The sequence below is a fragment of the Gracilinanus agilis genome, chromosome 2 (assembly GCF_016433145.1).
Source record: "Gracilinanus agilis isolate LMUSP501 chromosome 2, AgileGrace, whole genome shotgun sequence".
NCBI lineage: Eukaryota > Metazoa > Chordata > Mammalia > Didelphimorphia > Didelphidae > Gracilinanus > Gracilinanus agilis.
In genome coordinates, this window is record NC_058131.1 from 32,166,311 (window position 1) to 32,193,758 (window position 27,448).

Here is a 27,448-nt window from a genome sequence, read left to right on the forward strand (position 1 = left end):
TTTCCTCTTCCTTAGAACAAGTCCATTTTCTTCCACTGTTTCTTACTGCTATAATTTTTCAACCTATTAATCTTTATCTGAATCTTTTCTGGCTCTTCTGTTCCTGTAAAGGTGTGAAGCCCAGAGCTGGATATAAAGATTTGAACATTGCTGATTGTAATAAGTTTGTTAAGCTTTACTTCCATTTATATATAGCTGCTTCCTTTTTGGCTCGAATGACTGTATGCATTTACTGACATCATTCTGACCATTTGTCTTAATGCCCACTCTAAACATTTTGCTGAATGTGAGACTTTATAGTGAAGCCATTTATCTTTGGTAAACAGGGAAGCCTAAAGATAAATCTCTCTTCCTCTCAGGGCTTTATACATGCCATACCTCTTAATGTAGTATGTCCTTTGGTGAAACAACAAAGGAGAAAGAGTTCCCTGGAGCACAAGTGACCTTTGAACAGCTAATGAGAATAGAACTCCATGGGAATGTGAAGGTGAGCTTGGTGGAGCAGGTGATACTCCCTGCTTAGGTCTTTGTTGCTTGCTCTCCTGCTCTGGTGGTGTCCACTGGAGAGGATAGAAAGTGGAAGCTCTTCTGTTAAAAGCTGAAGTGCTGCTGAAGGTTGAACCATTTCCTCTGAATGAGGAGAAGCTTTAGGCTCATTCTCAGGGCAGGAGTTGCTAATTCAGTTCACAGATGCTTTATGTGAGTTGGGACAGGAGGGAAGCCAGCAGTTCTGTCACTAGCATTTATTTACCAGCCCACTCCCTCTCCTTCAGTGAGGAGTTTTTGCTCCCATCCTCCTAGACTGTAAAATGAGAGGGTGCATTAGTTGACCTCTAACAGCCCTTCCATCTGTAAATCTAGGATTCTGTGAAAGCCCCTACCTGAACAGAGTTGTCATTGTAGACAGATGTGAAGCCGTGCTATCCTGAGACTGGAATGATGAGAAACATTGGCCCTTTTCACAAGGTGGGCACCAACAGTACTTTTCCTGGAATCTATGCATTTAGTATCATCCAGCCTAGGACTCCAGCTTTAGAGCTGGAAGGGACCTTAGAAATCATCTAGTCCTACTCCCTGATGAGGAAACAAGACTCAAAAAGGGCAAGTCACTTAGGCCCTAAGTAGTAGAAAGTAGGACTCCTATCTTGGGTTCTTTGCCTCCAACCTAACACCTTTCCACAGCTCTACCCTGCTCTCCCAGGCAAGGCACTTTCTTCTCTATTCTTTTTGTCCATGACATATTTCATATTTGTCACTATTAAATACTCTGTTGGACATATTTGGAATAGAAGAAAGGAAAAATAGTTTTCACATATCACATGAATCTTCTTTTTGTTATAGTTTAGTATAGTAAGGCAACTCTTTCAAAGTTTCATTGTATTGTATCCTACTCATTGTACTTGTCAGAGGATAGAACATTTCAGGGTGCCACATCTGGCCCCGGGGCCATAGTTTGCCCATCACTGGTTTAGTAAATAAAATAATTCAATATTTTTATTAGGCAAAAATGAAATGATATTGTACTGTACTTGCATTGGTCAGCATCAACTAGAGAGAAAACTACATTACCATCTCGATTGTATCATTCCCAGGCATGTAGTAGGCATATACTATTCAGAAGTATCTGGACTTAAGCACTTGGAGGACATAGAAATAAACAATTGTTATGCCCTTGATTCCTAGTGTTTTGAGATTGTGACACTGTTTGATAACTTATTCAATTTCACAGAACTGTAAGGCCATCCAGTCTACCCTGTTCATCAGGCAAAGAGAGGTTAAGTCATTTGCCCAGGGTCACACAGCCCCAAAATGTTTCAGGCAGCATTTGAACTCAGCCCTTCTTGATTCCCAGTCCAATACGGTATTACATTCTTTTCCCTCTCCCTTCTGTGGGAGAGGCAATTTATACTCTCCATTCCTTTCATCTCCTTTTCTTTTTCACTCATGCACATCTACCCCTACCCATGCCCTTACACAAACTATGGATAGGGACCAGACCTAGAATTTCATTGTTCTAAGAACTCCCAGGTGAGAAGACTTCCTCTATCTATACCATGTTGAGTACTCAGCTGTTTTAGAGTCTTAAGAGAATTTAAGTGACTTCGTCTATGGTCAGTGTGGGTCAAAGGTGAGACTTGAACTCAAGGCTGTCTACTAGGTTACACTACTGAAAAAATATTAAACTAAATAAATTTTCTTTTGAGAACTTTTATTGCAAGACCAACATTAAAAATTAATCTCTTCTGATGATTCCTGTTTATAAACACTTTGCCTAATGTGGAAAAAATATTAACTTTGTACTTTTTTAAACCTTTACCTTCCATCAGAATCAATCCTATGTATTGGTTCCAAGGCAGAAGATTGGTAAGGGCTAGGCAATGGGGGTTGAATAACTTGGCTAGGTCTGAGGTCACATTCGAACCCAGGTCCTTCTGACTCCAGGTCTGGTTCTCTATCCATTGTACTACTTAGGGCCACCCACCTCCCTCTCCATCCCCAACTTGTTTTTAAAATCAGTATCAAACTCTTAAGTTTAGTTACTGAGATTATATTCATCCTTTGGACGCTAAGAGTTATTAAATCATGGCTCAGATTTAAGTTGACCCCCCCCCCCCCAGATTGGATTGTATGATTGCAGGGGGGGTGGGTGGGGGTGGAAACATCATTGGTTCTGATTTTATGTTGCTTCAAGCTTAGTCTCCAAGTAATAGAAACCTTCTGTTGAAGCTGTCTGCCTGTGTGTATGTCCCCCTAGGTGTACCTGGCAGAGCTATGACCCCTAGTGTCTTCGGCCTTACTTGGAGACTGAACTCATTGAGAGGAAGCTCCAGCTTTCCAACAAGAAGGGACTCAACTTTGAGGGGGAAAACAATTGTTCTATATCTTTAGAGGAAAAGGCAAGACATAATAAGAACTTTATTTGGGTATAGCTGCCAGATTTACAGAACAGAAACTCATCAGTGTAGCTTTTGCTTTTTGACCTTTTAGAAGGGTCATTCAAAAGCTTTAGATTGGCACTGGTACCCTTTAAGCCAGGCAAATGGTTCCTTAATCTCTTAGTTTTCCCATTTATACTATACAGCTTTATTAAATTGGTAGTACAGATTTGCCAAATTTGGATGGCTAAACTTCCACAACTATTTTGAGTGGATGTTTAAGTAGTTAGGACATTGAATCTATTCTGATTCATGTAGCAATATATGTGCTGTTTATACTGGAAATATCAGTGCTACAGAAAAACCAGTCATGTAAACTTCAGCTTTTTAAGGTTTGGGGATCCTAGACCATAAATAAAATTCCTGTTATTTAAGAAGTGAATTGTGTATTTCAGTGTTTTGCTAGAGTACATGATTTTCATTTTCTAAATATGTACCTAATTCCCTTAGTCTTCAGATTTACTTATAATAATATTAAATGGGAAAGCACAGGTATTCTTCAAGAAGTCTGTAAGACTCGTGACTATTTGCCCGGATTGTTTTTTATAATTTCAGGGAAATTTGGAGATGATGTAGTAATTATTATGTTTAGGAACTCACCATAACCTGGAATTTGTCTGTAGAATAAGGGATTACCACCAGCAGTTCAGGGGAATGTATACAGTTGGGATAGGAGTGAGGATTCCCAGGGCATTTCAGAGGACTTGTTCAGAAACTAGTGTTAGCAATGAGGTGTGAGGGGTTGGGGGTGGGAATGGAGAAGTAGGGAGGGTGAGTGGTCTCTGGGAGGTGAATCAGTTGTAGATGCAGGTCCTTAAACATAGGAGGTTCATAGGTTTGATGGAATGTTGTTGGGATGGAATTCTGTGCTTAGCTGTCCTAGAGTGTGTTTTTGAGTGGAAATGTGACTCCAGGCCTTTGGGGGTGGGGGGCCGCGGATTTACCTCAGATAATAACGCCTCCAACACTCCTTAAGAGATCCTTAAACTTTTCTGTGCCCTGAGATCCCTTTGGCAGGCTGGTAAAGCTTGTGAACCCCTTTCCACAGTGTTTTTAAATATATAAAACACGTAGGATTACTAAGAAAACCAATTGTATTCAACTACATTTATCAAAATGTTAAAAACAAAGCAAAACCTTCAGGGAGCCCAAGTTAAGAATCTTGCTTTAGAAATTGTTGGGTTATTCCCAAAAGGATGCTTGGTACTGAGCCGACTAGCCCACTCCACTCTGCTCAGTTGTCTTATTTTGCATTGTTGGCCTAAGGCAAGGTATTTTCCTCCTATAAAATTGGTGTGAGAGATAGCTGAGGGCCTTTCTGGCCCTACTATACTGGGACTCTTTGAATACCTAGGGCCTAGCAATTTCTGCATATATGTTAATTACCCAGGCTTATTTGTTTGGAGGGGTGGGCTATTGAGGGAGTGGTCCTCACTGATGATTTAATTAGTGTGGGAACTCCAGAGGGAAATACTCCTTCCATTCCTCACTTGTCTTAATGACTGGCCTTTAATCACATAGCTGGTATGTGCTATCCCGTGCCTGCTATGCTACTGGAGTCCCTTATAGACAATTTTGATTTCATTTAAGCAGTTATTAAGGAGATTTTATTTATAAAGCACTACCACAGGCGCTTGGGGAAATAGAAAAAGGTGGTAGATTTGGAATCAGAATTTGATTTCAGATCTCAGCTTGGCCATTTAATTCCTGTGTAACCCTGAGCTCATTACTTCTCCATATGGACCTCAGTTTCCATATCCATAAAATAATTGTATGGTACCGGATGGCCTCTAAAATCCCTTTCAAGTTTCAGTCTATGAACCTCTGATCTTGGATCCTTCGGGTCTCTGTTCCTGACACACTCAAAATTGGAGGTTACACTGTGTGTATAGATAAAATAAGGCCAGTAGTATTTGCTTTAGGTGTTGTCTCATTGAGCAATAAGAAGGAAGCCAAAGTTGTAGGTACAGTCTTTCATTTGAGATCAGCTGATTTCACTGTTCCATGGCTGCCAACTAGAATTCTAACCCCAGCCAGCCATCCTATCCTATCTGATGCGTGCCATTTGTCTTAAGGTAGATTAGAAGAGACAATCTGTGAGATTGGCACAAATTTAGCACTTTTACTGGGAAAAGCAACATCTCCTAACAATCGTGGGTCAGTAGTATTATCTTCTAACAGAACAGAAGCTTGAGTGATATCATTCAAAATATTTATTGAGCATCTACCTAGTTTCTAGAAAGGATACAAATGTGTAGTATACAGTCACAGTCTTGAAGGGGGTGGAGAAAGGAACTGGAGAGAAGGCCCTGTCAGAGACTTGAAGTAGTTTACTGGAGGCTTTTTGCTGGGTCCTAGAAGCACTGCAGTGGGATGGGTGTAGCCCAGAAGGGGGGGGGTGGGGAAGGGTATTCCAGGCCCATGGATCATTTTGAACATGGTTATACAAACTAAAGAACCCAATTTACATCTAGCTGAGTGTGCCAGAAGAGAGTTAAAAGGAAGAAAGATTGGTTCACAAGCATGGGGAAGCTTGAATGGTACTCTAAAGAGTTTGGACATTATTTGTGGAGAATATATAAATATGAAATTATGTCAGTCTCTTAAAGATCGAGTGGTGGTTTCTCATCAAACCTGTAATTTAAGGTTCTACAGACACCACCAGTTTGTAGGGTAAACTGGAATTAAGGAACTCTGGAGACTGTTGCAGTACCAGGCAGAGGTAAGGGTGTGGACTAGGGTGGGGGAAGTGAAAATGGAGAAGAGAGAATGAATACTTCAGAGATTTCCTGGGGGTGCTAAATAGAACTTAGGAGGGAGGGGGAGGGGGGGGAAGAGAGAGAGAGAGAGAGAGAGAGAGAGAGAGAGCCACTGTTTTCACATTAGAGTTAGAGAACTTTAATTTTGAAGGCAATTGAACACTGAGCTGATGAGAGAACTCTTAGGGCAGTCTTTGACAGTTGTTTTCCACTAAAATTTCTTGTTTGCATCTCTTTTATCTTAGTATAATTCTAAGTTAGGGATCAGGAACCTTTCATAATCGACATGTTCAAAGCTTTATTTCTTTTTTTTGAAGTTTTGTGTGCTACAACTTTTAAAAATCCTGTTTGCATTAAGCAGCTCCATCTGTCTGCCTAGGACAGGTGAGTTGAGGTGTCATTTAGATATGCTCTTATGAAATCTTGCCTTTTGTGACCTGTGTGGGCTGGCAGGCCTGGGAAAGGTTTGTGAGGAGAGCTTTTAGAAAAACTTCATGTTCAGGTTAGGGAGGGAAAAAGCAAGGATGTTTTATCTGAATTGAGTGGAGAAGTTAACAGAAAACAAGAAAGAAAACCTTTTCTTTTAGAACCGAGCAGAATGTGGCCTTCTATTTTTTGAACTCTCCTTTCTCATTGACTAGTGTGTACATTTCTTTTTTCTTTTGCCATAGGATCCTAGATCTAACAAGGGGAGACCTCAGACCATCTGTTTCAATTCCCTCATTTTACAGAGAAAGAAACTGGGAGTGGCTTGTCCAGCATCACACAAGTGATGCAGCTAGCTGATTTGAACTCAGTTCCTTTGACCCCTGAGCTGGTGCTCTTTCTACTGTTCCATATTTCCCATACCTGGTAAATTGTACTAACATTCATTCATTCATTCATTCATTCATTCATTCATTCATTCATTCAACAAATACTCAAGTGTCCCTAAAAATAATTTCTGGTATCTTATCAAAATTTTTTGCTCCATTGTGTTTGAACCATGCTTAAGCATTTACTGCTTCAAAAAGTTTGTTTGCAACTTTTTCCTTTACCTTTTAAAAAGCCTTTCCTTTACCTTAAATTTAAGAGTTAATTAGGGAAATTATATTTTTGGTAGGAAAGTATTAAATCAATTGCTCTTAACCTTGTTTTGTGTCATGGATCCCTCTTTCAGTTTGGTAAAGCCTATGAATTCCTAAGATTGTTTCTAAATGCATAAAATAAAATATAGAAACTTAAAAAGGAAACCAATTATTGAAATATTTCTTCTAAAAAAATATATATATATACACACATATTAAAAGCAAGAGTAAGAATATATTACTTAAAATAATCAATTACCCTAACATTTGGGATACATAAATCAATTACATACATACACATAAATATACTCACACAGAGTATTCATACATATACTTTATATAAATTATAGAGTGCTTATTATTTTTAGTGTTTCCTATTTATTCTCCTTAGAATTCTACTTAATTATACATTTCTTGCTTTAAATAATATCCTAGACTGTCACTTCTTACAGACTCATTATTTTTTTTAGATATAGATAGGACCTTAGAGATGATCTCATCCATTGTTGTAGAGGAGGAAACTGAGACCTTGGAATGGAAAATAATTTGCCATAGATCATCTACCTATGTAATAATAAGCAAGGCAAAAGTGGAACCCAGTTATTGATTCTTTTTCTGCTACTTATGGTGAAACATTGCCATTTAGAATAATTTTGGTCATATTTATGTGGCCTTTTAAAAATTGATGTTTAGTTAGAAAAGAGAGTAAGTAATTTTAGTGTCCATTTTAGTTTTCTGCATTTCATTTCTTTGAAGATGCATAAAGCTATGTGGGAAAGTATCCATATGGCAGAAAATGGATCTTCTGTGTTTAGCTAGCCATATATATATATATACTGTTAATATGGAAAAGTTTGTATATAAAGTTTCTCCTACAGTGTTCCACTATCACTCTTTTGTAAGGCATGGATTAGTCTAAGCATTGGTATAAAAAATAATTTACCCACTCCCATTCTTGCTACTTTTAAACTAGATGTGAGAACTAGAGAGGCAAGGTAAATAGCAAGAGAGGAAGGATTGTTGTAACCATGCTAAGGCTGACTGTAGAAGGAGATCATAACTTTATTTGATATTTTAATAATTTCCAAAAAATGACTTTAACATTGATTAAGTCTTATTAAGAGCAATCTAGCTAATTTTCATTTCATTTATATATGACATCTAAAATAAGTTTTATATATGTTGTCAGTAGATATGGGAATAATATTCATTTTTATGGGACAAAAGAGTCATCAAACCGTTTCTGGTCTGACTTTTTGCTGTGATATGCTGAAATCAAGGCAGAGGTCTGGGTACCCTCCAGTTACTTGCTTTGTTTATGCAAGTTGCTAAACCTTTCTGGGTTTGTCTTTGCTCATGTACAAAATGAGTGGATGCTCTTGATAAAAACAGTTCCATTCCACAAACACTGAATTGAATCACATCCTTCCAGAACTGTGATCCTTTCTCTCTGTGCAGAAATCCGTGTCAGAGCCTTTTTCTGTTATGTCTAAGGTTAATCAGATTTCCATAGCTATAGCTCTAATGGATTTGAATCTGCACTTGTTCCATTTGCTTTTATGTAGACCAAGTGGTCCTATATTCCTTTTAAAAGGAAAAAGTAAAATGTTGTGAAAGCATATGTTAGATTTTTTTGGAAGACCATTGTATTCAACTAGAAGTAGAGAAAGAAAATGAAATATTCTTCTGTTTTTCTAAGGCATTTTCTACAGACTGTTGGGAGCTACCAAAGGTGAGAAGGCATCAGAAATCCACCTTTAAAGTATATTGGGGGTATCTGAGCCACCTTTTTATTTAGACAGTTGGCTGTTGTCTTCAGGAATGGAGGTATATAAAACAAAATCATCAGACTGACATCTTTTTAGATCATTTTAGGTCATTCTAGATCACTTAACATTTTATTTTGACAGATTTATCCTGATAACTCTTTGGCCTTTTCTAGTAAGCCTCATCCTACCCCACTAATTGTAATGTTCTTTAATGGAGGTGAGAAGTATTGTGGTGAAAAGGGTGCTTGGGTTTTTAGTCTAAGAAACTAGGTTGAAGTCTCAGCTCCTCCTTACTCTCCCTATGTGGGTTCTTGGGCAGATCTCTTCACCTCTGGGGACCTAGAGTATAATCTGTAAAATGAATGGGTTGTGGCTCCAAGTTCCTATTATTTCTGATTTATTTGTATCATTTTGGGGTGCTTATGCATCCTAAACTGAGGATAGGAATTTTCAGCACTTCCAGAGTTGTATAAAGGTCTGGCTGCTCACTTTGCTCCTCTTGGGATGTAGGTATTTGGTTAATGTTGATGTGCCTTGGAAAGACTTTTAACTCTGGTTACTACCTCCATCTTAGTATTTTTACTTAGTCTTCTTGAGTTTTTCCTCCTGAGGACTAGGATGAAACTTTTTTTTTCTCAAAGGTATTTGGACAACCTAGCTTTAACAAAACAAAACCTATCCATGCAAATAACCATCAATCTATTTGTATTTCTTCCTTACTAGAAATATAGAGACTAGGAAATCTATGTGACTGAAAAATTTTCAAGGTGAATTTGGGTTTCTTTTCCCTAAATCTCCTGATCTCAGGGAAGTAGAACTAGTAGAGAAAATCTCTCTTATTTCAAATTAATATAATCAGCCATCCTCTTTTCTTTCTGATGTTATAGGAAAATTTATCCTTATTCTTCTTCAATAAGACTTTTTCTTGTCTCTTATTCTGATTCATTCTTCCTTGCTTTTTTGAAGATCTTGCAAGTTGCCTTTCTCATGTTTTTCATTTTTTCCCTTCCCTCCTGGGACCTTCCCATCTTCTTAAAACTCTGCTGAGGTAGCTATAATATTGGAAAGACTTCCTCTGATCTCTTTTAGCCCATCTCTCTCTCCAGTCCTTAACTTGTTAAGCTTTTTGGAAAAAAAGTTGTCTATACCTACTGCTTATATGTTTCTAAAACCTGCCCTGCCTCTATTTCTGAAACTATTCTCCCTAAGGTCACTGGTTGGCCTCTTATTTGCCAAATATTTCCTGTTTTATTTTTTCTGTCATCCTCCTTGACCTCATTGCTATTATTGCTGGTCCCTACCACTGCTCTGACCTATCTTGGCTTCAGAAATTTTAACACTTTTTTGCTGATTCTATATCTCCAGATAGGCTTTTATTTGCCCTTCCTAAGGTCAAATGCTTAAAGATAGCAATCAGATTTTCACTAATCTTCTCTTCTAGTTTTTCTTCATCTACTTCCTTTTGTCTTTATATTCTCTGCCTTAAAAATAGCTGGTATTTATATAGTGCTTTTAAGGTTTGCAAAATATTTTGCATACATCACATTATAACATCCTAACAACCATATGAAGTATAAAATATGGTATTATTATCCACATTTTACAGATGAAGAAACTGAGGAACAGAGAGAATAACTTGCCCATGGACATACAGCTAATCAGTGTCACAGAAGGGTGTGAATCAAGATTTGTCTGATGCCATACCCAGCCCTTGTCTACTGTGCCTTATTGCATTCCTGACATTCTTTTGGCATTCTCCTTTCTATCATTCTTTTTTATTATTATTATTTTTTTCCATTTTTTTTAAACCCTTAACTTCTGTGTATTGGCTCATAGGTGGAAGAGTGGTAAGGGTGGGCAATGGGAGTCAAGTGACTTGCCCAGGGTCACACAGCTGAGAAATGTCTGAGGCCAGATTTGAACCTAGGACCTCCCGTCTCTAGGCCTCTCAATCCACTGAGCTACCCAGCTGCCCCCGCCTTTCTATCATTGTTAACTGCCATCCCAAGCAGATGATTGTTGCATCTTTTGTCTCTAGCATGGATCTCTTCTGTTCTCCAGATACACATGTTTAGAACCCACCAGGACATTTTCACCTGAAAAGCCTCACTAATACTTCAAGCTCAATCATGGTTGAGGCATGATTGGTCATTCCTCTGAAAATGAACTGAGGTTTTCAGAGAACTGCTAGCACACTGAGCCATTAGGGTCCTATTGTCTGGCAGTCAGAAGGCGATTACCACATTAGGCTACCTTGAGGGGAGGTACAAACCTCTCTGCCTAAAAACAAACAAATAAATAAATAAAAGTGTGTTGTGTTTAGTTCAGGGGCCTAGAGTTTAGGAAGGACATTGAGAAACCAGAGTTCCCAGAGCAGAGCAGCCAATATGGGGAAAGACCATCTAAGGATCAAGTTGACTGACTGGAAATGCTTATCTTGGAGAAGACAGGACTCAGGGGAGCCTTGATACCAATCTTAAAGTGTTTAAAGGGCTATATCCTGGAATAAGGATTAGACTTGTTTAGCTTGGTCTCAAAAGGTAGAGCTAGGAATGGAGGATGTGAATGACTTTATTTAAGGGAAAATTTCCTAATAATGCTCTGCCTCAGGTCCCCCCTCTTATGGTTCTTGTTCAGATCTAGCTGGACTATTTAGTCTCAGAGATACCTTCCAATGCTGAGTTATTGAAATGATTGTCTTAGCAGGCACACACCACCTCCCCCCCACCCCCCACCCCCAAAAGGTTTTTATTTTTCAGTTACTGATTGTGAGAGGCAGAGTGAACAATCATTTAAGAGGGCTGTTGCTCCTCCCAAGTCTCTAAAACCATGCTATAGGACAGTTGCCACTTCTGTGTTGGTGTAGAGGGTCTCCATACCAGAAGCTCCCTTTGCTGATGAAGTCATAGGACTAGAGAGCTGATAACCTAGCATTATGTAAAGCTAACAATTTATGGTTTATAACATACTTTACATATATATGTAAACACATATATATGTTAGAACAACTTTGGAGGTAGATACTATTATCCCAGAGAGTACTGAGGTAATGTGATTTCAGAGTTTATATGATCATGAAGCTGGAAGAGTTATAGGAGACAATGGCGAAGTAAATTTTTGAGGCAGGATTTAAACACATATCTTCTCTACTCCAGGTCCAACATTCTAGATGTTGGCCTGCCTCCTTCCCCCAAATATACTTACTAGGTGATATTTGCACTATAGTTATGTTTATATCTTACCCATCTCCTATAGACCCGTTATTGGCGAACCTACAGCACAGGTGCCGGAGGGGGCTGCTTTTTTCCCCCTCTTCGTGGGCGCCTGAGGACATTTCTCTCTTGAACCACCTCTCTGCCCAGCTGCCCAATGGGAGCACTTCCTCTCTCCCCTGTCTGGGGTAAGTTGGGGGGCTCACTTTGGGTGTGAGGGTACAGTTTGGGTACATGGTCTCTAAATGGTTCGTCATCATTGCCCTAGACTGTAAGCTCTGTGAAGGCCAGGTATATTTTTTTCTAAATTTATGCTTCATTTTTATAATAACAGGTAGCATTTACATAGCATATTAAGGTTTTGCAGAGTGCTTTACCTGTACTATCTCATTTGAGGTTACCTGCTGTTATTATCCTCATTTTACAAATAGGGAAATGGACTTATTGTCAGATGACTTGCTAGGCTCAGGAAGATTTGAGTTGAACTTGGGCTTCCTCTTTCCACGGCCAGTACTCTATCTTACACTGTACCACCAATCTGCCACTCGGTACACAATAGATCCTTAAATAAATGGTTTTTAAATGAATGAATGTCTATGGATAGTGAAACCCAAGGGATCATTCATCATGTATGGTCATATTAGAATTTTGTTATTTTAAAAAGTAAATTGAAGATTAGGATGTTTTAATAAAATTCAATTTTAATAAAACTATGTGTGTAGTATCTATCCTACAACAATAAACATGGCCTGTCACCAATAGGAAGTCAGATTGGGTGATGATGATGTGGCAAAGTATGGGACTGAAAGTGGTTTCAGGAAGCTGTGAAGGAAACATTGTAGATCAGCTTAAGCCATTCTGTCAACACTAGAAGCTCCCTCCTGGTGACCACTCATTGGCTTTGTTATGCTTTGTAACCATTTGAATTAGATTTACAATTAATTCTTTGACACTGAACCTTTTGAAGGGTGGGGCTTTAGAATACAAAGTAAAGTATTTTGCTGCACTTCTACACATGTTGCGTTAAATTATCAATCTGTACTACTCTTCATTCTTCCATCCCTTCCTCCCAAACTAAGAAAGCTGGACATTCAGACATAGTCCTGATTCTTCCATTTAATTGTATGACTTTGAGCACATTGCTTAACCTTCCTAGGTCTATTTCTTCATCTCTGAAATTAATAGGTGGTCTTAATTCAACAATAATCTGATAAAAAATTGAATTGAATTTGCACCTCTTCAGATACCTATGCCTAAATATTGCGTAGGATTTCTTTTTTCATTTTATGTACAATGTTAATTAGATTACGAAGTCTAAACTATTTTTTGATATACTGTTTTCTTGGGCAAGTTCTCTTAAGACCTAGGAAAGCTTCTTAGCAGCTCTCATCCTGTCCATATCCCCTAGTGATGTGTCTACCCCATTTTCCTTCTGTATTTATTATAAAAGATAGGACTCAGTGATGGCAGCTGTAAGGACGGGGGATGGGACAAAAAGAGCCAGAAGAAGGTTGTTGGTGACACAGGTGAAAAGAAATTAGAGAAGTAAAAAATATGATAACATTTAAAATTAGAAAGTTACCAGAGATAATAATACAAATCGTATGCAATTAATAGTAAAGGTATATATAAATCCATAGAGTACCTCTTGTTTTTATATACCTAGTATGGCCTTTTGGAGAATCCTAGACTTATCAAAATGTGCTATCTTTTGCATATAAAATGGCTCACTGCTAGTATATCTCTAGTGGATGATGCTGGGCATAGATTGACCAGTTATTACTCCTGTGTTAGAAATGTCATGAGATAATTTTTGAGATAATTGGGATTAGGAATGCATTCCTTGAGTGAGGGGCAATTTGTATTGGTATAGCACTAACCTCAACTCCTAGTGGATCCTTGGCTTCACTAGCCTAATGTGGGGGAGGGAAAGGGGGGGAGAATGGGGAGAGGGAGAGGGGGAGACAGAGAGAGAGAGAGAGAGAGAGATTTATTGATATATAGGTATACATATATATATTTTTAACATGACCATAATTTTCCCTCAGTACCTCTCCCCCTCAACTTCTGCTCCCAGAGAGCCATCTCATTTAACAAACAATATTTTTTGAAGAGGAAAAAAAAAGGGAAAGGAAAAATTAATTCCTGATCACATTTATAAAAAAAAAAAAAAAAAGACTGAAAATTTTGTGGACTTACCTTGACAGAGGGGTAAAGTGGGCTATCATCTTATTATCTCCTTTGAGCCTTGCCCATTCTTTGTAATTTTGTAACATTCTCTTCTAATTTTTTTTGCTGGTTCTTTGTATTTACATTGTTGTAGTTTTGTATATTGTTTTCTTGGTTGTACTTACTGATTCTGTATTAGTTCATGTTAAGTCTTTCCATGCTTCATTCATCATACTCATCATTACTTAAAAAAACAACAAAAAACCCAACAACTCTGCAAAGTATTGATTCCAAGGCAGAAGAGAGTTAAGGTCTAGGTGATAGGGGTTAAGTGACTTGCCCAGGTCAAACAGCTAGGAAGTGTCTGAAGCCAGATTTGAGCTGACTGGACTTCTGTCTCTAGGCCTGGTGTTTTGTTTTCATTTTTTGCCTGAGCCATCTAGTTGCCCCAAGTGGTTGTTTTTATTTGCATTTCTCTTACTATTTGTAATTTGGAGCATTTTTTAATGTGGTTGTTACTAGTTTGCTAATTTTTTCTTTTTTAAATCTATTGGTCAGGCATAATATTTTCACCTCAACATGTGATATATATAGTTTGCCCTTCATCTAGGCCATTTGCATCCTTTTTACTCTGATTTTTGCCTTTCCTTTCACATGTGATTTTTTAAAAAAGCTTTGAAATTTCAAATGGATGCCATCTATTCCTTTTTCATAAGACTATCACAGTTAGAGTTGGTTGTATAAACAGCTCTTGATTATCTGTAGTATGCTTTTTAATAAAGTCATGTTCTCTTTATCATGTAGCAGGTTCTTGAGCTCTGCCCCCAATTGTAGACTTGATGTGTGTCTGGGAATCCATACTACCTTCAGAATTAAGCAAGGATCTCCTGATTTTGCTTTAGTCAGTTTTCGTTAATATTGATCTTCAAAGCCAAGGCCAGCAGGGCTTATTACAATGTTGCCATCATCATACCACCTTTTCCATAGTACTTGGGTATTTTTTTTTGGAGAGAAGCTGGGAGATGCCAACATGCCAATTTGCTTATGACAGTCTAGTCCAGCGGTTCCCAAACTTTTTTGGCCTACCACCCCCTTTCTAGAAAAAATATTACTTAGCCCCCTGGAAATTAAATTTAAAAAACTTTTAATAGCAATTAATAAGAAAGAGAAATGCATCTGTGGCCATCACTGCCTTCCCTGGATTACTGCAGCACCCACCAGGGGGCTGTAGTGCCCACTTTGGGAATCACTGGTCTAGTCAGTGGTAGCTTACTGAAAGTGGCACTATCTACATTCTCTTCTTTTGGGATAGTGTGTATAGGATCTTTTTACTTTGGGGAATTGACAAGTAAATTCTCTGATAAAAAAATTGGAGCCTTCCTCTTAAGGCAATGAGGAAATGACACATTCCAGAACACTTGGCTCAGAAATGTATCTGCTGTGAAAATTTTCCTTATTAATGCTATTCAACATTCCTTTGCCTTTATTTCCTCAAAATACCTAGTTATCTAATCTTATGTTACTTAGTTCTTTGTCCCTCCACTAGATTTTAAGTCCCTAAGGATAGACATTTGGAGAAGCTTTGTGGCATAACAGATGGAATATTTGTCATGGCATCAGAACTTTCCTACTCAGATTAAAATCCCATCTCTGCTACTTAATAATTGGCTAATCTTGGGCAAGCTGCTTTATTATTATGAATCTCGGTTTCTTCTCTAAAATGGGAATATTAACTTTCATATCTTTCTTACATAGTGGTTTGAGTCCCAATATGAGATAAAGTATTTAATGCAGTGTAACCGATCAGTAAATAAAGGTTGCAGATAGAACATTGGGCTTAGAGTCAGGAAGACCTGAGTTCAAATTCTGCCTTAGATACTTATTAGCTCTATAATACTTCAGTTCTGTCTGCTTCAGTTTACTATAAATTGAGGCTAATAATAGCACTTTCCTCCCAGGGTTGTTGTGAGGATCATATATGAAATAATATTTGTAAAGCATTAGCATAGTGCCTGACACGTAGTGGAACTTAATAAATAAATACTTGTTCCCTTCCTCTAAATATTAGTTATTATTTTGTGATGCTTAGTCAATAACTATTTGTTGAGTATCTGCTATATGTAAGTTATTATGTCTGCTAGGCATTATGAAGGAAAAGCAAGTATGATGTGGGCCTTGCCCTCAAGGTACTTATGGTATTGCTGTGGCAGTAAGGTGCGTGAACATTAAACATTAACTAGTAGAATAGGGCTAGATAAGGGTACGGCAGCATGAACTTAAGGTGTCCGGAGGATGGAGAGCTTCCTAGGAATTAATATGGTGATGGGGGGGAGGTAGTAGGGAGGAAATGAAAGTTACTGGGACCTTTGACAGCTGAATTTGATTTGTATGTTCAGAGTCAGAGAAGGAGTGTTCCAGGAGGGAGGAATGGGATAAACATTGGTAATCAGAAGACATGGTGGAGTCCTGAGTCAGGCAAGTTCTACTAACTAGAGAGAAGAGCTTATTAGATTTAACTGTAAGGAAGCAATGAGTTAAAAATAAGTTGTGGGAGATCTAGAATGCCAGGTCAAATTCTAGAATAGATTACAGGCCACCAATTGAGGCATGTTTAGGAAAGAGTTGGTCATTGCAATTCAGCATGGTTTTCGCAAGAACAAAGTATTCCAAATAAACTATTGCCTTTCGTGATTTGACTAGGTGACTGAAGGAATAGAGTAATGCCGTAGAGCAGGGGTCGGCAATGTATGGCTCTTTCTGCAGGAGAGCCATAAAGTCAATTTTTTTTTTCAGGCGCTGTTACAAGAGTGCACACTATGAGCACTGTACGGCTCTCATGAAATTACATTTTAAAAAATGTGGCGTTTATGGCTCTCACGGCCAAAAAGGTTGCCGACCCCTGCCATAGAGTATGTGTTGTTTTCAGCTTATCATTTCACTTTAACTTTTAGTTAATTTACTTATGGGGATTCATAATTGAACAACTATATGTAAAATATTCATTAATGAGTGGATTATGTTAACCTTGGGAGTGGTCTTTACCAGCTTATTTGTACGACTCATCATGCTGTCTTCAGTCCCTGTCTTGTCCAACATTTTTTAAATCAGCAACTTGGGGAAAGCATCTTAGCTTCCCACAAGTTCTAATTCAGTTGTCCATAGTTAAAAGTGAACTCCTCATGGAAACTCCCATCTTTTTCTGCTTGACTTTTCCTATGCATATTCCTCCCTGGATTATACTTGTTGGAATATCACTTAACTTTCAACTGAATTTGCAGGCTCTTTGAGAGCAGGGATTCCATTTCTCATCTTTACTTTCCTGCCACCTTGTAAAGTACCCAGCAAATAGTTGGTTCTGGATAATTATTTTCTGAATGGAAATAAATTGAAATGACAAAGAGGCCTGTGATTGTATTTGCAGGTAACACTAAATTGAGTGTGCTCACTAATAGGTCAGATGGAAGAATCTGAATTGTAAATTGTCTTAGACTGGATGAAATTGCTGTCTACAGTATTTATATTTGAAACCTCAATTAGAGAAGTCATTTGAGGAGTAGAGGTGCTGGCTTAGCATTTCACATATAAGACTTAGGGATGTGAGCAAAGCAGTCTGTGGAAGCTGGTAAAAATTGTGCTTTGAGAAAATGCTTTTCTGGTAGAGATTGGTGTATGGTGGGAAGGAGTGAGGCCTGTGTTCTTTCACCAGTTCCCATCTGGAGCATTGTGTGCTGTGCTTGGGGCTCCAGGCTTGTCATGAGATGGGTCACAGGGTTAGAGAATTTTTTACTCTAGCAGCTCATAAAGACTTGTTATGTCACAGAGAGGTGGTGATATGGGAGTGCTCACATGGATGCAGTCATAGCTCTTTGGAGGATCAAAGTGAACGATTGATGAGCTAGAGAGTAGGAAGACTGTGCAGGCTGTCATCTGAGGAACTCTTAAGGGTGTTGGGGATGTCTGTTTTCTCCTGATAGGGGATACATTTAAGCCTTGATTTACTGTGTGCATTGTGTTCAGAGTGCTATACTAGGATTTTCAGTTGAAGCCTTCTTATGGGAATGGCAGTGCTTTAAAAAAAAATTTTTTTTAACCCTTACCTCTTAGAATCAATAATGTTTATTGGTTTCAAGGCAGAAGAGTGGTTAAGGACTAGGAAATGGGGTTGTGACTTGGTCAGGGTCGTACAACTAGGAAGTATCTGAGGCCAGATTTGAACCCAGGATCTCACATCTCTAGGCCTGTCTCTCAATCTGAGCTACCTAGCTGCCTCTGGCAGTGCTTTTTGAGGAAAAATTGTTCCATATAGCAATGAGTAGAGATGGCCAACAGTGGAACAGACTACTTTAGAAAATGGCTCCTTATTGCTGAAAGAGTTCAAGCAGCACTCTGGGGGGAATGTTGTAAAGGGATTCTACATTGGGGAAGACCTTGTAAGAGATAACTTTCAGAATTTTAGAAGGTTAACTTGCAGGTAATGGGGAACCATGATAGGCTTGGAAGTAGGGAGTAGATGGGCTTAACGTGGAGCTGCCTTCTCTTCCACTTTAATTTGAGGAGGTGATAAAATTCCTGGAGCTTGTGCCTCATTCCATACCTTCCCTCTATTCTTCTCTCCTTGACTTGCCACATGACTGTGTTTAGCAGGGTTTCTTCTACACCTTTGGCTTGCATGTTAGAAGCCTGAGTATCATATTCCCAGATTTTTAGAACTTTAAAACTGAATCCAGCCCCAGAACTTGCCTGACTCAACACTCTTCACCTTACTGATGAGGAACAAGAGAACTCATTTGACTTCTCCTTATATGTGGTCAGGATTTGAACCTGAGTGTCTCAACTCCCAATTTTTATGCAAGTCCTTCTATTATCCCTGAGTCCTCCAGGCAGGTTGAAAGTTCCACTAATGCTAAGGCTTTCACCTTTCTCCAGTCACTGATCCTGGGAGAGCATTGCTCTGGACAGGGACAGGATCTGGAAGCTTCTTTGCTCTAGCCCCCTGCCTAAGTTTCATCTCCACCCTACATCACCACAGCAATGGTGGGTGTGCCCGAAGCTGGATTAAGAAGTCCTTGGATTCTTAAACTTCTGGACATAGAGCTTTGGATTTATAGTCAGAAAGTCCTCTGTTCAAAGCTGGCCACACACACTTCTTAGCTATGTGACCCTGGGAAAATCACTTAATCTCTCTGTGCCTCAGTTTTACTACCTGTAAAATGGGAATGATAGTTCCTAACTCAGTGTTGTTGTGAGGATTATGTGAAATAAAATTTGTAAGGTGCTTTTCAAAAGTGCTGTATAAATGGTAGCTATTATTATAAGGCAAGCTAAGGGACTCAAGTGAGTAGCACTCTGGGCCTAGATTCAGAAAGAGCCAAGTTCAAATCTGGCTTCAGACACTTTTTAGCTGTATGATCCTGGACATTCACTGAACTTCCATATGCCTTGGTTTCTCCAACTGTAAATGAGGGTAATAACACCTGCTTCACAGGGTTATTATGATAATATTTATAATGTTCTAGCAAATGGCTGTCATGCAGTGCTTATTCCCTCCCCCTTTTCTTCATTGAACTTTCTAAGAAAATAATAACAGACTCTCACCCCCTCTCTCTCCTTAGGTGTTTGAGTCACCTACTGTTCACACCATTCCCCTGCACTGCTGCCCACCTTCTCATCCCCATCCACTTCAGCCCTAGCCCTATAACCCTCTGTCCATGGTGCCCTTCGCCACAGAACTTCACACTATTCATAACACTGTCCCATCTGGCTTCATGAACTCAAAGAAAACTGGCTTTCATTGGAGACACTGTCTCTGCCCACCCCCTCCATGTCCCAAAATGCCCCTTAAACACTGGACCAGGAAGAAGAGTCAGAGCAAATCAACATTTAAGTACTTGTTTTGTCCTAGGAACAATACTTATCATAGCTGGGAAGCAAATAGGCAGTCTGTCAGCCTGTACATTCTCCCAGAGGTGGCTAGTGGCACATGGGATAGAGTCCTTGGCCTGGAGGCAGGAGGGCCTGAGTTGTAATCTAGCTTCATACATGGGCAAGTTACTTAACCTCTATTTGCCTCAGTTTCCTCAACTATGAAATGGGGATAATACTTATACTTACCTCCCAGGATTATTGTGAGGATCAGTTGAGATGATATTTGGAAAGCTCTTAAGCTCTTAATGCCTGGCACATAGTAGGCATATATAATATATATTGTCATAATATATATTATATAAATGCTTAGTCCTTTCCCTTCCCTGATAGGGGAAGGTAACACATAAGAGAAGGCTGAAAAACTATGGAAAGTTGGAGTCTTAGCCTTTGTCCTGGGTCTTCCTTAAAATGGAGATTCTAGGAGTTACTCAATTCCTTGATTCTCATGTCTCTTCCTGACTCTGACCCTACCCCCTCTCATTCAGCTTCTTTGCCCTTTGAGTTGGCCCACATGCTTATTGCAAACATCTGTTAGCTGGTCATTCTCCATCGTTTCTCAGGGAGTTGAGTCCCAGGTTTATTGTTCACAATCTTTTTGGAGCACTGTGGCTAAAGCGTCAGACTTGGCATTGGGAAAACCTGGGTTCAAAAGCTACCTCTAACATTTAACTATCTCTGTGATCACAAAGCAGAATTGCAATAACTACAGAGAGTCACAACATGCTCCAGTTTAGAAATATCTCCTTTCCAAATGGGTTATTTGTGGTAGAGCCTTCTGAGCTCCTATTGGTCTGACCAGCCCCTGCCTTGACAGAAGGATGTCATTCGGTCCTCTGAGTATGAAGGAAATAGCCAACCAACTCTGTGATCATGGGCAGCAAGTCACTTAAACTCTCAGCCTCAGTTTCTTCATTTGTAAAAGGGGGATAATATAGTATTTGCTTCACAAGATTATTATAAGACAAATCAGCTAATGTACATAGAGCAGTTTTATCACCCCCCTCCCCCATATCAACGTTTGTTTGTTTTTTCTCTCCCAGGTACCCTGGCCTCTTAGTTCATCAGCCTTCTAAATGCATCAGGCCCATCCCCTTATTTCAGTTATCCACTGAATATATTTTATTTCTCTGTCACACCAAACTGTTCTGCCACCATACTAGGAAATTCTAAATTCAGGTTTGATCATCTTTGCCAATCCTGCCTCTCCCTCTTTGCTCTGGTCTATGGTCTTTACTCTTCTAGTTTTCCCAGACCATCACAAGGGCCCTTTCCTTCACCTCAAGCCCCCTAACCTCTCATATTGCCCGTCACACCTTGCCACATTCTGACTTGGAGTTGCCTCTTTTTCTGCTTTTGCGTTGCAGGGTGACAGTGGAGCCCTCACATAGTTAGCTCTACTGATAATAAGTCCACAGCTGATTTGTCATTCAGTCACAGGTAGGATTGATGTGTCTGTCATATGCATCTTTTCCTTCTTCCTTAAATGACTTTATCACTCTCCTAACAATCAGTGGTGTAAATCTTCTCTTCTTTCCTTGGCTTTCCTACCCAGCCTCTTTCATTCCCCTACTCAGGTATTTCTTTAGGGAAAAAATATAAACCATCACTTGGGAACTTGATCTTCCCTATTTTGTACCTCAAAACTCTGTTGTCTGCCATTTTCTGCTCTTCTGCTCCAGCTTGTGATGAAGAGATGACTCTTCTGGCTAAAGGCAGTGCCTCTACTCATGCCTTTGATCTCATCCCTTCTCATCTCCAAGGGCTTGTCCTTTAGACATCCCCTCTCACTCATTCCCTCTTCAGCCTTTTCCTGCTGCCAGAAAACATGCCCTGGATAGACTGTTAACAGGGAGAGAGAATTGAGGCAGGCAGACCAGCTACAGAGACTATAAGGAATAGTCCAGGCATGAGGGTTTGAGGACCTCAATCAAGGTGGTAGCAATGTTTGAGAGGAGGGGGGGGGGCATTTATAAGAGATATCACAAAAGTTGGATCAATAAGACTTGTTGATTTTGTGTGTGTGTGTGTCTGTGTGTGTCTGTGTGTTTGAGAGGGGGGCAGGGAGAGAGAAGAAAAGAGAGGAGAGGGAGGGGGGAAGGGGAGAGGAGGAGGGAGTGAAGGAGGAGTAAAGGATGATCCTGAGATTGAGCTTGGATGACTTTGAGGATTGTGGTATCCCCTGGTGTCAGGAAGACCTGAGTTCAAATGTGACCTCATATTTTGTTACCCTGGGCAAGTCAATTAACCTCTATGTGTATCAGTTTCCTTCTATAAAATGGGAATAATAATAACACCTAACTCCCCAGCTGAAATCTTTTCTTTTGTAGATAGCAACCTTTCAGATACTTGAAGACAGCTATTTTGTCCTCTCTTGAGTCTTTTCCTCTCCAGACTGAACATTCCCAGCTCCATTTAGTGACTCTTATGTAGCCTGCCACCTTCCTCTTTGGCTTCCCCTGGATGCTCTCCTGTGTGTCAGGGTCCTTAGAAAGGAGCCCCCAGACCTGCACCTGGTACTCTAAATGACTCCTGGCTAGTGCTGGGCACTAGGTCTCTGCCAGCCAGCTACACATCTGAAAGCCTTTTCAACTGTGTTGTCATACTTTTAGCTGCTCTTTAGTCCAGGATGCACTAAAGCTCTCAGATATTTTCCTTATGCTCTTGAAAGTTGACTGTTGACCACATATTTTATTCCCCGCTTCCCTTTATTATGTTGTTTTTTCAAATTTTCGGTGCACTGGTACCAAGCCACATGAAGCCCAGGTATAGAACCTTTGGCATTTATCCTCATTTTACCTGATCCATGACCAATTTTCTAAAGTTATTTTTATTGGTGGCTTTTTTTCTGCTGTTTAGATTCATTTGTACCTGTTTTAGTGAGATTGTCAAATTAGAGGAGTAAGTGTTACTTAATGAAATGGAGGCCTTTTCCTGCATACCAGTGATCACAGTATCATTCAATCCATCATCCTGGAGGAAGACGGAAATCCAGAGAGATCCATTCAGTATTTGTTCTTGGAAAAGGCAAAAAGTAATTATTCAGAGATAAATGGAAAGGTTCAGTTAAAGATGGACCCATAGGACACTGCGCCAGATGGAAACTAGCTTTTCACCTTTTTTGTGTTGTAGGCTCACTTGGCAGTCTGGTGAAATCTCTGGACCCTTTCCCAGAATATGTTTAATGCAGAGAATTAAAAGTATTATAAAAGAAACCAATTAATGGAAATGTAGTTGTCATTTTAAAAAAGTTCTTAGATTCCAAGTTAAAAACCTTTGTTTAAAACTATAATATTGGAAGGCCAGGATAAATGTATGCAAAGTATTTTTTAAATATCATTTTTAGGTTAACTTCCAAATCTTGTCATTCTGCCTTTATAACATCTCTCATATGAGGTCACCCTTCTCTCCACTCATATAGCCACCCTAATTTGGCTCTTATTTCTTCTCTGGACTAGTTCAATGACTTTCTAATGAGTTTCCCCAACTCGAGTCTCTCCCCATTGCAGTCCATTTTCCACTGAACTCACAAAAGCATCAATCTGACCATATTACCCTCCCTCTTGTACTTAATAAACTCCAGTAGCATTATTTCCAGGATCAGATATAAAATCCTCTGTTGGACATTTAATGCTCCTCATAACGTACTCCCTTTCTGCCTTTCCAGCCTTCTTACACATCACCAACTGTGATCCAGCAACATTATGCTATTTTGCAAATTTCCATAACTGTATTTCAGCATAATTGGTTTCCCTTATACTCTTATTTATTTTATTTTATGGGTTTAAAGATATTCTGAGAAGGGGCTCGTAGACTTCACCAGTTTACTCAAAGTGGTCCATGTCACAAAGGTTAAGGAGCCTTGATCTCTTAAGGTTACCTTTCATTTACTTTGTATGTATCTTGTATGAACTTAATTTCTCTTCCTTATTATAATTCAGCCTTGAGTCTAAGAGAGATTCGAAAAATTCATTCAGATAGGCAGGAATAAACTGTCAGGTAGTCCAAAAGAAATTTAAGGAGCACTTTAGAAAGGACTCTGTTCCAGGAATAAGAGGTTCTCTGGATGATTTAAATATCTCCAAGGAAGGAAACCTGCCTGAGTATCAGTGAGGGAACTTGATACAAAAGATATGCATGGTTAGAATGCTGGCCTGGAATTGGAGTCCAGAAGACTTGTCCAAGTGTGTTCAGACCCAGACTCAGACTAGTTGTGTGACCCTGGGCAAGTCACTTCACCCTGTTGGCTTCAGTTTTGTCATCTGTAAAATGATCTGAAGAAGGAAATCGCAAACTACTCCATTATCTTTGCCAAGAAAACTCCAAATGGGATTAGAAAGAGTCAGAAATGATAGCACAACCAAGGACTTTGGTCTTAGGTAATTTCAGTGGATCTAGAAATTGCACAATAGTAGATTATCAATGGAGTATTTATGGGAAAACCATTTTTAAAAATTTATCTCCAATGGTCTTTTTTTTTTTTAAACCCTTGTACTTGGGTGTATTGTCTCATAGGTGGAAGAGTGGTAAGGGTGGGCAATGGGGGTCAAGTGACTTGCCCAGGGTCACACAGCTGGGAAGTGGCTGAGGCCAGGTTTGAACCTAGGACCTCCTGTCTCTAGGCCTGACTCTCACTCCACTGAGCTACCCAGCTGCCCCCTCTCCAATGGTCTTTTGATTTTTTTTCCTCCTCTGTGGATAATTTAACCTCCTTATGGAAATGACTTTATACTTAGAAGTAAAAGTTTAAATCCATGGGCAATGTGTTTTATTTTGTTTTGTGTTCATGTGAAATTTGGAAATAGAACACTATGTGTTCTCTTTAGTAATATTTTGGTAACTTTATCATAGGTATTTCTATAAATTAAAATTTTATAAATTGACTCCTGCTTTCTCAGTTCGACTTCTATTATGGTTTTGAACATGTACTATCTATTTTATTGATGGTTCAGCAACGATTTATAGAGCTAAAGCATTGTACCTGGTGTTGTAAGGAATATAAAGGAGAAAGAAGATGTGTTGACTTTTTGATAAGTTTCTCACAACTTTGTAGAAAAGACAAGCTAAGTGTACAAGCAAAATCTGGAGAATTAAACCAATTTTAAAATGAGGCAGTGCAAACCATTCAAAAGAACAGAACTGTGGATAAACCTCCTCAGGCCCCTTTGGCAGTCTGGGCTGAGTGATTTATACAGAGGGAACTGGCTGTATTTTGCTCTAGTCTCTTCTAAAGCCAGCTGCTTCCAATGCTCTAGATTTCATGTGCGTGTGCGTGACACCGTGAGCATTGCAGGCATTTATAACAGGGAGATTTCATTTCTTACTATTGTACTTGTCAGAGCTGTGCACAAGAGCTAAAGCTGGTATGAAGCCATTTTTACTTGGAGAAGTGTATTGAGGCAGAGCTTGCTGTATGGTTCTTTAGGCCCAAGTAGATTTTTGATGTTGTTCAAGGTTTTTTCTTAGGATTATAGGACTTAGAATGAGGAGGGCCATAGAGCTCATATTTATTCTACCCCTGTAATTTTATTTTTTAGAAAAATTTTCCATTTTTCCATGATTCATGTTCTTTCTCTCCCCACCCCAACCACCCCCATCCCCATCCATAGCAAATGTGCATTTCCACTGGGTTTTACATGTGTCATTGATCAAGATCTATTTCCATATCATTGATAGTTGCACTGGGGGGGTCGTTTAGAGTTTACATCCCAAATTATATTCCCATCAACCTATGTGTTCAAGCAGTTGTTTTTCTTCTGTGTTTCTACTCCAACAGTTCTTCCTCTGAATGTGGATAGCATCTTTCTCATAAGTCCCTCAGAATTGTCCTGGGTCATTGCATTGCTGCTAGTACAGAAGTCCATTACATTCAATTTTACCACCATGTATCAGTCTCCATGTATAATGTTCTCCTGGTTCTGCTTTTTTCACTCTGCATCAATTCCTGGAGGTCATTCCAGTTCACATGGAATTCCTCCAGTTTGTTATTCCTTTGAGCACAATAGTATTCCATCACCAGCATATGCCACAATTTGTTTAGCCATTCCCCAATTGACGGGCATACCCTCATTTTCCAGTTTTTTGCCACTACAAAGAGTGCGGCTATAAATATTTTTGTACAAGTCTTTTTCTCTATGATCTCTTTGGGGTATAAACCCAGCAGTGGTATGGCTGGATCAAAGGGCAGACAGTCTTTTAGCGCCCTTTGTAGCCCTGTGACTTTAAGGGGAAAAAAAGTATACATTTATTTGTATTGTTATTTTTTGTTTTTAAATTACCTCATTTCCTACTGTATGTTTTTCCCACCCAAACATACCCAAAAGCCATTTTTTATGTGATAAAGGGGAAAAAAATGAAATCAGTTCATCAAAACTAAGCAACATCTGATTTAAAGTCTGAGATCATTCTGCCATTTCTATAAAGAAGCAGGAGAAGATGTCTTTTTAGCTCTCTTCTTTGGGACCACACCTGATTATTTTAATTCAGAGCATTCAGCTTTGTTTGTTTTGCTGTTACTATTTCTATTTGTATTGTTTTGGTAATAATTATTTTAATAGCTAGTATTTATATAGTGTTTTAAGGTTTACAGAGTGCTTTATGTGGCATCTCTTTTTCTTCTAACATGCCTGGGAAGTAGGAACTATTATTATCCTCATTTTACAGATGAGGAAACTGAGGCTGAGGTGAGATAATTTGTCCAGGGTTACCTGGCTAGCAAGTGTCTGAGGCTGTATTAAAATTCACTTCTTCCTAACTCCCTAGTCCAGCACTGTAGTCATCATGTAGATCAGTGGCTCTCAAATTTTTTTGGCTTACCGCCCCCTTTCCAGAAAAAATATTACTTAACCCCTTGGAAGTTAATTGTTTTTAAATTTTAATAACAATTAATAGGAAAGATCAATGCACCTGTGGCCATCACCACCCCCCTGGATTGCTGCAGCACCCACCAGGTAGCGGTAGCGCCCACTTTGGGAATCACTGATATAGATAGAAAGACAGACAAACTGTTGTTTTTCTGATTCAGTTTACTTCACTTTGTGTCAGTTCATAGATGTCTTTCCATGCTTCTCAGTATTCATTACATTCATAAATTTTAGAGCATATTACATGCATGTATCCTAGTTGGTTTAGCCATACCCCAATGGATGGGCATTTACTTCATTTCCAATTCTTTGCTAACACGAAAAATGTTGCTATAAACATGGGTGTATATGGGACTTGGTTGTCATTGACGTCCTTGGAGGAAATGGCTCACAGATTCACCTACAATCTCTAGGTGAAAAGGTAACAGGCATTTGAATAACTTTTTGTTCATTATTATACATTGCTTTTCAGAATGCTAGCCTTGTTATTTTATGGGTCAGGAAGGTGAAGGACTGAGAACTGAGGCAATTTGCCTAGGGTTGCATGGATAGTCCAAAGGAGCTCCAGGTTTGATCACCAGAATTTAAGAATACCTCCAAGGACCAGTTGCATTCAGGGAAACTGTGGTGTTGGGTTGTTTTTATCCATAAGACAAAGAAAATTAGTAAGAGGGAAATTTTTATTTTAAAATTAAATTATTTTTATTTCAAAGTCACTTAATATACCTGGTCCTTCTAGTATTTAAATCAA

The 27,448-nt window shown here is 39.1% G+C and overlaps 1 protein-coding gene across 1 annotated transcript in view; it reads left to right on the top strand.

The window, feature by feature from the left end:
* Positions 1-391: 391 nt before the first annotated feature.
* Positions 392-27,448, top strand: part of KCMF1 (potassium channel modulatory factor 1) — a 130,400-nt gene continuing 103,343 nt past the window's right edge. Inside the window, exon 1 of the mRNA XM_044659305.1 lies at positions 392-487. Coding sequence (XP_044515240.1) covers positions 392-487 — 96 coding nt within the window. The remainder of the gene's footprint in view (positions 488-27,448) is intronic.